A 14098-nucleotide genomic window follows, 5' to 3' on the forward strand; every position below is an offset into this window, starting at 1 on the left:
GCACGTAAGGGTTACAAGTGTATTTTACTAAATTCTTCTGTTTCAATCTACCCTTTTCAACAAAACAACATATTACCAGTAGTAGTGTTACATAAATGCAATAGACCCGAAACAATACGTTACCTACACCTTGTTAGTAACGATACAGTGTGGTCCAATGAAGGCGATCTTATTGCTAACTTTCTTATTATTGGAGAAACGGGGGTCAATCGGAGCATTTATTTTCTTATAGGATGACAATGACAAAATATCTTAGCATCCAGAAAATATCATTGAAACACCACGATATAATTACATATTTTGCAAGAAAATGAAGTCCTGGGTAACAGTAGCAAAATTTAGCCTATGTACAAGTATACCTATACTATTTAATGCAACAGTGAAAGTTTTGATAGGCCTAATAGAACATATCGTTAAAATTACACTGCAGTCGAGTTCACTGTTCTATTCTGTAACGCTAATAATTCGGAAGATATTCCTAAAAACTGAAAATTAATTATCAAGGAACAGGTTTCCTGTCATTATACTTAAACGAATGTAATACTATAAGTAAGCACCTTTTATTAGGTAGATTCAAGAAAGTGACATTTGTATTTCTATGGCACGCAGAGGACGGAAACCGCATTCATTGTGTGGCTTGCGCGCTTCCTTTCATAATATTATGCGAATCTGTGAACTACGCGTATTATTTCGTTAAATGTTCCCTAAAAATATAAAAAAGAATTACCCTTATGTGCGTTCTTAAAAAAACTTGTAATTGTGGTTCCTTGATTTTGGCCTTTTATCACTTTGTGTTAAAGAATTCTGGTGTCCTACATTAAAATCCAAATTAATCGAAGACCTGATTCAATTGATAGTAACCAACGAATTCTTTTGGGCAATTTAGATTTCCATTTTTCACCAAACTATGAAGGAAATGGTATACAAGCTTCAATCAAAATTTATTTATCTCCGAAACTACCACCTACTGGCCACCAGTCTAACCTATAACAAAAATCATCAGCATTTTTATTGCCACGCCCAAGGTGGAGGTAGAGGTGAATGCTAAAACTACTTCCCCCTAGCTAAATGGACTTTTTTGCAGTTTTTGTTTTTTTAATCAAAATTATAAATTATAATCGGTCGGCGCAGGTGCTAATTTATGGATGAAAAATGATCCATCGTATTTTGTGTAAATACTAAAATTTGTATATAAGTAGAATAAAAGAGAGAATGCATGGCATTCCGCCCTTTCGAGTTAAACTTTACCGAGTTCAATTTTACACTCCACTGGAATCTGGATACTAGAGCTAAAGGATCATCAAAGATTTCAAAGTTAACGAGAATGGGTGCACTAAGCTTTTCCGGGTTTACTATAACATTTTATTGAGAATAATGTTTCATTTAGTACAGCCTTTATTGGTAGGTACCATATGAAACAAGTATATTAATTTAATCCTACAAATTTCGCTTCAGATTATTGCGGGGGTTGTAGAAATAATAGAAAGTTTCACTTAAAGTTCTCTATAACGCATATCAGTATCATATGTTCAGAACTTTATAGAATGTTAATGTAATTGTTTGAGTTAGCGACCATTTTGATATTTGCCTCTAGCAATTTGTTGAAACGTAAAATAATTTCGGGAATGGTTGCTCGTACTTTTTTGCAATTTATTTGTAAAAGTAGCTTTTCAATCTCACTTTGGCTGGCTGGCTGGCTGGCTGGCAGCAAATGTGGGCGCGTAGAAGAACTCTTGTAGAAAGGCAACGGGTGTACGTGTATCTACAGGGCCGTGAAATTTGCCAACCTTAGGGACATGGCTAAATGATGTGGGGTTGGCGACATCTGGCCGTCATCCTCGAGCGTAGTATACTAACGTGAAGGTTTTTCAGTTTTTTCCTATCTTCTACTACAGTTTTGGTCCGATTCTTTTGAAATTGGTGTCGTCGGAAAGATGTTGTAAACGCGCACAACTCCTGCGTGGCGGAATTTTGTTTTTTGTCATAGGGGCGAAATTAACGACCTTTTGCGAGGCGCGCGCGCGCGTCTTCGAGAAGTAGTCACTTCTGGCGCCTTTTACCTTCCGTTGCGAACTCACGCGGTTTAACGTTTCGTAAATCTCGAATCGCTGTCTCTCTTTCTCGTGTCGCCAATAGAAGTGAATTGCGAGTGAACGGGACGTCGGAAGTGGGTACCGTAAAAGAGAATGTGGTAGCCCGCGACACGATCTCACTGATGGTGGAGTCAAATCTTCAATCGCGAATTGCGGGTGAACGGGACGTCGGAAGGGGGTACCGTCAAAGGAAATGTGGTAGCCCCCGACACGATCTTCCTGATGGTGGAGTCAAATCTTCAAACGCGAATTGCGGATGAACGGGACGTCGGAAGGGGGTACCGTCAAAGGAAATGTGGTAGCCCCCGACACGATTTTCCTGATGGTGGAGTCAAATCTTCAAACGCGAATTGCTGGTGAACGGGACGTCGGAAGGAGGTACCGTCAAAGGGAATGTGGTAGCCCCCGACACGATCTCCCTGATGGTGGAGTCAAATCTTCAAACGCGAATTGCGGGTGAACGGGACGTCGGAAGGGGGTACCGTCAACGGGAATGTGGTAGCCCCCGACACGATCTTCCTGATGGTGGAGTCAAATCTTCAAACGCGAATTGCCGGTGAACGGGACGTCGGAAGTGGGTACCGTAAAAGGGAATGTGGTAGGCCGCGACACGATCTTCCTGCAAACACGAATTGCGGGTAAACGGGACGTCGGAAGAGGTACCGTCAAAGGGAATGTGGTAGCCGCCGACACGATCTTCCTGATGGTGGAGTCAAATCTTCAAACGCGAATTGCGGGTGCGCGCGGAAAGTGGGAAGCGGTTAGCTACTAGCCTTCGACAAGATCTGTTATTGATGATTGAGTCGAAAGTGGCTAATAGAATACTGATCTGCCACACAAGAATGCGCTGAAGTCCCTTCGATCTCAAACGAGGACTTTGATAATTTTTTCCTATCTTCTACTACAGTTTTGGTCCGATTCTTTTCAAATTGGTGTCGTCGGAAAGATGTTGTAAACGGGCACAACTCCTGCGTGGCGGAATTTTGTTTTTGTCCTAGGGGCGAAATTAACGACTATTTGCAAGGCGCGCGCGCGCGTCTTCGAGAGGTAGTCGACTTCGGGCACTTTTTAGCGCATTTTTGCAAATTTATTTGTAAAAAGTAGCTTTTAATCTCACTTTGGCTGACTGGCTGGCTGGCTAGCAGCAAATGTGGGCGTGTAGAAGAACTCTTGTAGAAAGGCAACGGGTGTACGTACGGTGTACAAGGCCGTGTAATTTGTCAACCTTAGGGACAGGGTTACATGATGTGGGGTGGCGATATCTGGGCGTCATCCTCGAGCGTATTTTACTAACGTGAAGGTTTTTCAGTTTTTCCTATCTTCTACTACAGTTTTGGTCCGATTCTTTTCAAATTGGTGTCGTCGGAAAGATGTTGTAAACGCGCACAACTCCTGCGTGGCGGAATTTTGTTTTTAGTTCTAGGGGCGAAATTAACGACCTTTTTCAAGGCGCGCTCGAGCGTCTTCGAGAGGTAGTCAACTTCGGGCGCCTTTACCTTCCGTTGCGAATTTTGTCACGCGGTTTAACGTTTCGTAAATCTCGAATGGCTGTCTCTCGTGTCGCCAATAGAAGCTCGAGCAATGAGAAGTGCCCCCCAAAAATTAAGTACTATCTTGTGGAAGGTTGTTAGCGAGATCCGCCAAAATGTGGGTGTAATATAAGTATGCACCGAAAAAGCAAATTTGGTAGCCTCCGACAAGATCTAACTGATGGTGGAGAAAAATCTTCAAACGCGAATTGCGGGTGAACGGGACGTCGGAAGTGGGTACCGTCAAAGGGAATGTGGTAGCCCCCGACATGATCTTACTGATGGTGGAGTCAAATCTTCAAACGCGAATTGCGGGTGAACAGGACGTCGGAAGTGGGTACCGTCAAAGGGAATGTGGTAGCCCCCAACACGATCTTACTGATGATGGAGTTAAATCTTCAAACGCGAATTGCGGGTGAACGGGACATCGGAAGTGGGTACCGTCCAAGGGAATGTGGTATCCTTCGACAAGATCTTTTATTCATGGTTGAGCCAAAAGTGGCTAATAGAATACTGATCTGCCACACAAAAATGCGCTGAAGTCCCTTCGATCTCACACGAGGACTTTGATAATTTTTACCTTCCGTTGCGAATTCTGCCACGCGTTTTAACGTTTCGTAAATCTCGAATGGCTGTCTCTCTTTCTCGTGTCGCCAATAGAAACTCGAGCAATGAGAAGTGCCCCAAAAATTAAGTACTATCTTGTGGAAGGTTTTTAGCGAAATCCACCAAAATGTGGGTGTAATATAAGTATGCACCGAAAAAGGAAATGTGGTATCCTCCGACAAGATCTAACTGATGGTGGAGTCAAATCTTCAAACGCGAATTGCACGAGATCGTAGTTCGTTTCAAGATTTTGTCTTCCTTGAAATACATTTTATATTTTGAAGCAGGTACAAGATATCGATATCGACAGTTCCTTTCACCATGTTGCGTTTATCTGAATCTATGGCAACGAAGTAAATGTTATCTGTTTGTGGTTTTCGTTGTTTCTTTGACCACATGTATTATCTCGTGTGAATCTCAGAAAGGTTGTACAGTTTCTTTTAATTTTATAAGATATATAAAAAAGGTAAAAATAGTTTTATTCTAGATTGTCTTACCTATGTAAATTAGGTAACTCTTGACAACGAATTCTGAAACCTTACTTAGGAAACGTTGCATCAATACCACCAATAATGAAGTATGATTGGTATAATTACAAGAGCCCCCATAATTGAAATAGTAATGAATTCTGTTTAGTATGTACAGTGTTATCCTTCAATAAATGACCATTATTAATAATATAGCATAAGTTTGATTTGCTTCAGTAGAAACTTTCAATTTATCTATTCTTATGAATTCTGCCTTATACCTACAGTTTGCTTTCCTGCAAGTCGTAAGTACTTTAACTACCGGTTTCCCCTACGCTACACAAGGCCTCTATTGTGCAGTGGACAGAAAAACCGTTAAGCGGTTAAGCGACTCATTCTTAAACATTCGTTCGTAACGTACAACTGGTACTTACACTGTAATAGTCGCGAATTCAATCTGTCTAGGTCAGAATTATCAGTATCGTACGTCAGTATTCCAATTGAGTAACGCTTTGGCAATATTTATTGATTGCACTATCATACATTTGAGTTGATTAAATCGTAAGTGGTCAGTTAACAACGATACAGTGCCAAATTAACATACTCGAAATTAAGCCGTTTTTAACAGACTGTAACAATGCCCGAAATTAAAGGTGTAGTTAATGGAAATGATAACCATGACGAACACGACCATTCTTACAATAAAGTAAATGGTGAAGAGTTTCGGAATGGGAATTGCCAGGAATACTGCTGCCCTGGCAACAAATGCACCGCAGAAAATAATCGGTAACATTTTCAAATTTAATTTATAATTTTTTTGCATCGCTTCTTAGGCGTATATATTAAATTGAAGTATTTATTGCAGATATCCCGATGGATCCGTTAGGCTTAGAAATCCTCACATTGAACTCATGGATCAGGATATTCTTTACCATTTGGCGCTGGGCAGTGAATCCCATGATCTGGTCGAAATGTTTGGAGACGTTAAGGTAAAAGTGGAATTTTTGCTTTAGTTTTGTTTAGAATTCAATGTTATCATACACAAACAAGCAAAAAGTGTCTCAATTATTTATATGACGCATTCTTGTTATGGAAATTTTCAAATTACGTATAATTCTCAAAATGAAACACTGAGATAATTATGGGCATTACGTTTATTAGCTGCGCGTTTTACACATCAGAACGTAAAAACCGTAGAAACATTGAATAAGGAGTGTTACCTCGATTGTTACTCAATGGCAATGGTAAAATTGCGTTACGTGCCGCAACATTCATTAATTAGATAATACGAGCGCTCTACGTAACAGTACACTGCAGTTGTGCCATAATGGACATAAGGGATTGCATAAGAAACTATTCAGTAAAAGTACAATATAAAATTCAGAGGATGGAGATTTTATGAAATGATCTTTTAATCTCTCTTCTCGATTAACACCAGCCTATTGATTAATCTACTGTAACATTGACATTGCTTTAACCTAACAACACAAAAAATTATGGAAAGTAGCAATCATAGTTTTCTAATGCTTCCGCAAGCATGATTCTACAAAAAAGTATAACCTCGAACATTCAGTGTCGACATGTTCTGCTCTCATAAACTTATATATCTTAGACCCTACTTTTTAGCGCATTTTACCAAATTACGCCTGTACCCAGTCCATCTGGTCATTCTCTTCTTCCAAGGAATACAGTTATCATTTTCTAAATAAACATTGACTAAGAAATGGTCCTACCGTCCTAGCCTAGGTATGTTTCGGTTTTTCTAAAAAACTGAAAAGGTAGCGGTAGGTACAATTGCTACCTCCGTTATTCAAATTACATTATACTGAAAGCTCCCAGTTGCTATCGATCTAAAATTTTTAATAAAGTAAAGGTTCTTTATATCAGATGCTGCAGAAAAATGTGCAATTCAGAGAGTCGCGGTGCGGGTGAGAGGGGGACTACATTAGTAGAGAGCGAGTCTATCTATATGGAGCTACATTCATGCGCTTTCAGTTGAAAGCAGTGCTGTGCAAAAAAAACCATTAATCCATAATCTTCGATAATTATTGATTAAGCGATAATTAGTCATTTAAAAGTAGTGCTGTACAAAAAACGATTAATCGATAACGATAACTTATCGATAATTATCAATTGCTCAACAATGAAACTAAAAAGATAGATAATATTATCGAGAGACATAAATATGAGAGATCCATTTTCAATTTTTTTACCAGTTTACGAGAAGCAAAAGCGTAGTAGAGTAGAGTTGACATGATAAAATGTGATCACAATTCACAGCCTACTTCAGGCTGGTATACCTGAATTAAATATTAAGTATTATCAGTATTATGCTTATTACTCTCGCCAGGAAAAATTGCCGGTTACAGCACACCTTTCTGTCGGTCTACACTACAATCTATTCAGCGAAAAGTCTTTTCGTTCAACATTGACACGATACTATCGCGGAAGTCGCTCGCATCTTAAGAACATAGATTGTAGACCGGGATCAGGTATTCTGTGATCGGAAATCTTTCCTGGCGAGAGGTTTAATTACCGTTTCTGTTAAAAACTAATAACTTTGAGGATGTTGAAGGACTAGACTAGAACCTGCCTTTCGCGCTCCTTCGTCACTATCTTGCGAATAAGAAAGCAATCTACAATTGTTCTACAACCAATCCTCGATGCTCACGACCATGTCTGAGTCAATGCTCCCAACTGAAAGGGTATGACCGCAGCTGCAGGTAGACTCGCACCCCATTCAAATAGCTTCTCGCCAGTGGTGTAGTGGTAAGGTAAGGGTATACGCAGGCGTCGGTTTGAACGCGAGTTATGGAATACCTGGAGTACCTACCCTTGGGAGGAGTTCCAAGGGGTTTAAAAAAGTTTCGTAATTTTGTACAAAACAGGGTTTTTTGTTTTTTGAAGTTCGTAGTCTACCAAATTAAGGACACTTCCTCAACAATAACCTCGACAATAACTATAAAAATGTTCAAAACCATAGAACGTATTTGTTTTATTTTTATTTTGCTTTTATTTTTATATTTACATTTATTATATATACAATGGTATTAAGAATGATTGTTATAATCGTACATAAGTATTATAAATTGTTATAACATTTCTCAAAAGAAATTCGCGTGCCCTATCTGCGAACGTAGGGGGAATAAATTTTTTCATCTAGTGTCATCTGCTGATCGATGTTCTTCGGGCGGTGGGGCGCTAGAAACTGCTGGGAACTCCAGACTCTCTGGATTTTCAAAACTGGTTACCCAGAAGTTACGGTAACAGTAACAACAGGTTCTAATGTAATCAGCGTAAAGAATAACACGCCATTATCAGTACAAGATTTTCAGCAATGTTTTAAAGTTAGTATGCGCTCGTATATTTACGTATTTAGCAAATTGTCATTTCTACTATGAGATCAAAAATGAGTTGCTCTCGAGTCACCTTTGGAATTTTTGTTTACATGTGAAATCGTATTTCATTTGAACCTCCAAAGGCGACTCGACAGCAACTCATTTTTGATCGCCCGTTATACAACTTTTAAACATACGGCGTATACCCGCGTATACCCTCCAATACAGCACTGTCAGACCCTCGCTCACTCGCTCTATCACCCAATGAAATCGGGCACGTCCGACGGCGCCTGGTGGTTTGTTCGTCTGTTAGTTCATGTTTAGCTACTTTTGACTGGGAGGTGCTACCATTTCGTATTCAAGCAGATTTGTTACAGTAGCGGATCTTTTACATAGACAATGCATTTCATCAATTATTTATTATTAGATAAATATTCTATTTTGTTAGAGCGGGAGCTTTCATAAAAAATACGGATATGGAATTGAAAAAAAGAGATTTTCCTTCATAGTATTATAACCTATTTCGTATACCTAACGGTCAAATGGTGCACTTGAGCAATGCGTTTATAGTTCTATCCGACGCAAACTTTTAAAGAACTGCACCATAGTAATATGGGTATGAAAGGACAAAGGATGTCCATGAACTTGGCAGGCCTACTACAGCAGACCATGGTTCTGCTTACTCATATCGTTAGTGTTCCGTTAGTGCACGTTAGTGCCGCTGAAGAAATCGTTAGTGCACAAAAGGAAACTTACATTTTAAAATATATATGTGGTCCTGCTAACTTCATGCCAGCAGACCAGTGGCGTCGCTAGAGTACGATGCGCCGGGTAGCAAAACAATTAATGCGCCTTTCTCCAAAAATAAAAAATAAAGATTTTAGCAATTTATTTTAGTACGCATACACATGCAGGTGCAGGGCAATAATGATAACGTTCAATGCTTCGCATCGCATCCTTGCACGTGCACCTCGCATGACTTCATTTAGTTGAAATGTGATATTGTCAAGTTTCGAGATACAATAGGCCTTTATGTTAAATAAAGGTCTTTCTTTTATACATAAGCTTACAGGTTTACTGTATCACAGTTAGATAATTAAATTTAAATCTTGTAAGATTATTTTTGTTGAATTTTTGCTACTCTGATTAATCCCAACCGCGATGTAAATGTAAGTAATATAATAAATAAACCAATAAACGATACTAACCGCGGCGCCTTTCGGTACTTGGCGCCGGGTAGCAATTGCAACCCCTACTACCCCGATAGCTACGCCACTGCAGCAGACCCATTTAAGAAAATCGATGAAAGCTTTACACTAGTTAAACTAGCAGCGTTAGTGCTCGTTAGTGCCGCCAATATAAACGTTAGTGCTCAAAGTGTAACAGCTCAAAACGTTGTAAAAAGGGGTCTGCTAACTACATGCAGCAGACCCGCATTTGTCAAATTGGCCCTGTCCTAATGCGAATTTGAAGTAGCTCGTTAGTGCTTCACACGCGAACGTTAGTGCTGCAAGGGCGCCGCACCAAAAAGGTACCAAATCACCTCAAAATTAAACGTGGCTTATTGGGACCTGCCAACTTCACGCCGGTAGACCAACAAACGAAATATGTTTGATTTTTTACTTTAATCGATCTATCAGTATTAGCATTGAATAAAAACACTATAAGAAGCCTAACGCTTATGGAAGAAAGCGCGACATATCCCCTTGTACCCGCATTGGTTGGGGCCCCGAACTATAACCTTTGAGGTAAATAGGGGGAAAGCAAATTTTCATTCTTCTCAGTTCAAGAATCGACACTATTGACAGTGTTCCCATTATATTCTCAGTTCAATCTCTGTCGCGCTTTATTTCCACGGGGTTATGCTTCTTATAGTGTTTTTATTCAATGGTATTAGTGATCGTTAGTGTCGCGAAAAAAACGTTAGTGCTCAAAGCGCAAGAGCTCAAGCGTGAAATTATGGGTTTGCTAAATTCATGCAGCACGCCCACATTTATTAAAGTGGTCCTGCCTTAATGCGAATCTGAAGCTCCTCGTTAGTGCTCGTTAGGACTTCACTTGTAAACGTCAGTGCTTTTAATGGATCCGTGTCGAAAAACTACCAAAGCATCTTAAAAATTAACTATAACTTTTAGGTTCTGCTGACAACACAACAACTAGCAAAATTTGTTTCCAATCCAAAAAAAAGTCGAAGAGAATGAACGAAATGTATTTTGGAACTATTTTTAATTTTTTTAGCAGACCCCTTTTTACAACGTTTTGAGCTGTTACACCTTTGAGCACTAACGTTTATATTGGCGGCACTAACGAGCACTAATACTTACCGGTCGATTAAAGTAGAAAATCAAACGGATTTCGTTCGTTGGTCTACTGGCGTGAAGTGGGCAGGTCCCAATAAGTCAAGTTTAATTTTGAGGTGGTATGGTACCTATTTGGTGCGGCTCCCTTGCAGCACTAACGTTTGCATGTGAAGCACTGACGGCCACTAACGAGGTGCTTCAAATTCGCATTAGGACAGGGCCAATTTGACAAATGCGGGTCTGCTGCATGAAGTTAGCAGACCCCTTTTTACAACGTTTTGAGCTGTTACACTTTGAGCACTAACGTTTATATTAGCGGCACTAACGAGCACTAACGCTGCTAGTTTAACTAGTGTAAAGATTGCATCGATTTTCTTAAATGGGTCTGCTGGCATGAAGTTAGCAGACCCACAAATATGGTCTGCTGTAGTAGGCCTGTCAAGTTCATGGAAATGATGAAAGGTCTCTATTGGGTTTATCATTGAATAAAAACCACATTTATTCAATGGTAATAGTACGTACAACAATTTAAATCCATTGAATTTTGTTTACATTTGCCCCTAACGCTAACCTTATTATCAATGTATTACTGATATACAGGGTGACAATTTGAAAACTTACCACCCCCCATATCTTAGTAAATAAACGAGATATTTAAAAAAATCAAAATCCGTTTCGGTAATTCGGAGGGGGAATCACAATGACATAGTTGGCGACGCACCCCCTCACACCCCCTGCGCCCCAGCCACCCCAACTTTAAATCTTAAATAGTGACCCCCCACGTGTGATACGTCGTTGGAAAGCTCTGAAAAAATGCTTTCCAACCATACCAAATAGCATTACATTTAGGTTAGTAATTATCGTGGAAATCAAAAAATAGACATGGAAAATCGTATTTAACTTGAACTTCCAAAGCCGACTCGACAGCAACTCATTTTTGATCGCCAGTTGTAATCTATTCTCAAACTCTTGTCGAACCTTTCCTATGTTGGTTTTGCAATATTTCGACATTCTTGAATTATTCTCTGTCTTAGTTCGTCTAATGTTCGCCGGTTGCGTTTTAAATACGACAGATTTCAAATGTATCATATTAGTTTATTTTTTGATTTGCACGATAATTACTAACCTAAATGTAATGCTATGTGGTATGGTTGGAAAGCATTTTTTCAGAGCTTTCCAACGACGTATCACACATGGGGGGTCACTATTTAAGATTTAAAAGTTGGGGTGGCTGGGGCGCAAGGGGTTGGAGGGGGTGCGTCGCTAACTATGTCATTGTGATTCCCCCTCCGAATTACCGAAACGGATTTTGATTTTTTTAAATATCTCGTTTATTTACTAAGATATGGGGGGTGGTAAGTTTTCAAATTGTCACCCTGTATATTTATATATAGTTTGTTCTCATTTATTAAGGACAACTAAATTCCATAACAAAAATAATGCCGCTGATATGACACTATTCATATAATCACAGATTTCTGCGATAAATCATAACGTGTGAATTGTATTATTATTATGGGAAGGATGCCTTATCATTGATTCATATAAATAATTGATTATGTGAGTTCATTCTCATCGATTATCCTGAATAAGATTATTTCATAATTGATTAATAAAAGTCCATTATGGTTATTTATTAATCAGCTAATAATCAATTGAATCGACTATTGTTATAGTAATCGATTATCGCTCACCCCTGGACTGATTTGGTGAAGCGAAATGCGACCACTCATTTCAAATTCATCGACCTTATTGAGAATCCAGGTTTTATTAATTTTTATTATCCTTTCAGTTTGTATGTATGGGCGGAACTCCTAAACGGATGGAATCGTTTGCGAACTTTATTATGGAGGAAATTGGACATAAACTCCCCACTGGAACAACTTTATTGGATATTAGTCAATATTCCTATCGGTATTGCATGTATAAGGTTGGACCCGTTCTTTCCATTAGTGTAAGTCAAACTTCCTACTGAGTTTATACTCGGGAGTCAACTGAAATATTTTACAGCACGGAATGGGAGTGCCATCAATTAGTATTTTACTTCACGAAATTATTAAATTAATGTATCACGCGAAAGTCAAGGATCCTATATTTTTCCGGATCGGTACTTGTGGAGGAATTGGTTTAGAAGGTGGAACCGTTGTTGTTTCCGAAGAAGCAGTAGACGCAATGATGAATAATTATTATGAAGTGGTAGGTTTTCTTTAAAAGTCCCAATTTTTGTACCAACTGTGTTGAACATTTTTAGCCAATGCTCGGTAAACTTGTAAAGCGCCCTGCAAAATTTGATCGGAAACTCGTCAGAGAATTGAAGAATTTAGCAGACCCTGAAGACCCCTATGTAACAACTTCTGGAAAAACCATGTGCACTTGTGATTTCTACGAAGGTAAAAACAGATGAGACTTGAGAACTTTTATGCTAGATTTCTTTCAGGACAAGGAAGGACAGATGGTGCATTTTGTGAATACACTGAAGCAGATAAAATGGAATATTTGCAGCAAATACGGAACCAAGGCGTAGTGAACATAGAAATGGAAGCAATCCCTTTTGCTGCCCTTACCCACCATGCTGGTATTAAAGCCGCCATCGTTTGCGTTACACTGCTAGACAGGCTGAAGGGTGATCAGGTAGTTAGTTTCAAACCGTTACGTAATTAAATTCTACACAAATCTTATAGGTAATGGCACCAAAAGAAGTAGCAAACGAATGGCAAATTCGACCACAGAAGCTAGTCGCGCGTTATATTAAAAGATATTTGCAAATGAAAGGACGAACATCTTTTGAAGGACATGGATCAATGAGCGTAAAAAGCCCGCGCCGTTTTAAATTGGTGCAGCAAGAATCGGAAACGTTTGAGTAGGTAATGTTAGCAAATTTATGAATTTATTTATTGTGGCTTTCCATGTTATCAATGTGATTTAAAGTTAACTAATGAAACATATCATAAACGAAACATGTGTATCACTCTTTGGCGTCGTAAACCGAACTTTAATCTTAAATAATTATGGAAGTAGCAGGTAGTAGATATGTATCCTTTTGCTTAGCCGTTATTGTTGAAATTCATAGCTAGACTAGTGAAATATTTATGACGTATCACTGCGCCATGCCAAAGAGGAGGGCAGGCTAAAATTCAGAATAGAGCAATATTGGGGTTCTCTTCTTATTCCTCTTAGGCATGGCAATGTGTGATATTTGATCGGTAGGTATAATTAACAGTATCATGTTTGAACGGAAATTTTTGACAATATACATGACTTATGTAATTATAAACATTTGTTACTTAGAAGAAAAATGTATAGACAACGATTACAAACATGGTGATATGTAAAATTACAGCCTAAAGTTCTGAATATTACCTTTCGATTTCTTGTATTTCGAAGGTTTAGAAATGTATAAATTATTAAGCGAACCAAGTTGTTAAAGTATTACTTTATTTATAAACTGTTATAATGTATAAGACCTATTACTAAATAAAACAAGTTAAGCATACTGAATTGATAGCTCAATTAGCAACTGTGTTAATTGTATATACATATTTATGTACGCAGCAACTTCCTCTTTATCAAAATTTTACTTTTGAAATATGTTAACGTTGTATAACTGCATTAAAGTTTTAATGTTTCAAAAACTGCCTACTGTTTATATACACACTTTTTGTATCAATGTACTTATTCTTGTTGTATAATCTCTACTTCGTATATTACAGATATTTAATGTAACAAAGTTAAAGCTTTGCAAAATTACCTATTAAATAAATGTCT

At 38.6% G+C, this 14098-nt stretch overlaps 1 protein-coding gene across 1 annotated transcript; it reads left to right on the forward strand.

The window, feature by feature from the left end:
- Positions 1–5104: 5104 nt before the first annotated feature.
- Positions 5105–13824, forward strand: LOC116166951 (uridine phosphorylase 1). The gene is made up of 7 exons (XM_031482174.1): positions 5105–5481; positions 5561–5684; positions 12126–12287; positions 12344–12529; positions 12585–12723; positions 12771–12964; positions 13015–13824. Exons 1-7 carry the CDS (start codon positions 5333–5335, stop codon positions 13195–13197), a joined length of 1137 nt encoding a protein of 378 aa, XP_031338034.1. The 5' UTR covers positions 5105–5332; the 3' UTR covers positions 13198–13824.
- Positions 13825–14098: the final 274 nt, after the last annotated feature.

Source organism: Photinus pyralis, unplaced genomic scaffold (assembly GCF_008802855.1).
Source record: "Photinus pyralis isolate 1611_PpyrPB1 unplaced genomic scaffold, Ppyr1.3 Ppyr1.4_LG3b, whole genome shotgun sequence".
NCBI classification, from domain to species: domain Eukaryota; kingdom Metazoa; phylum Arthropoda; class Insecta; order Coleoptera; family Lampyridae; genus Photinus; species Photinus pyralis.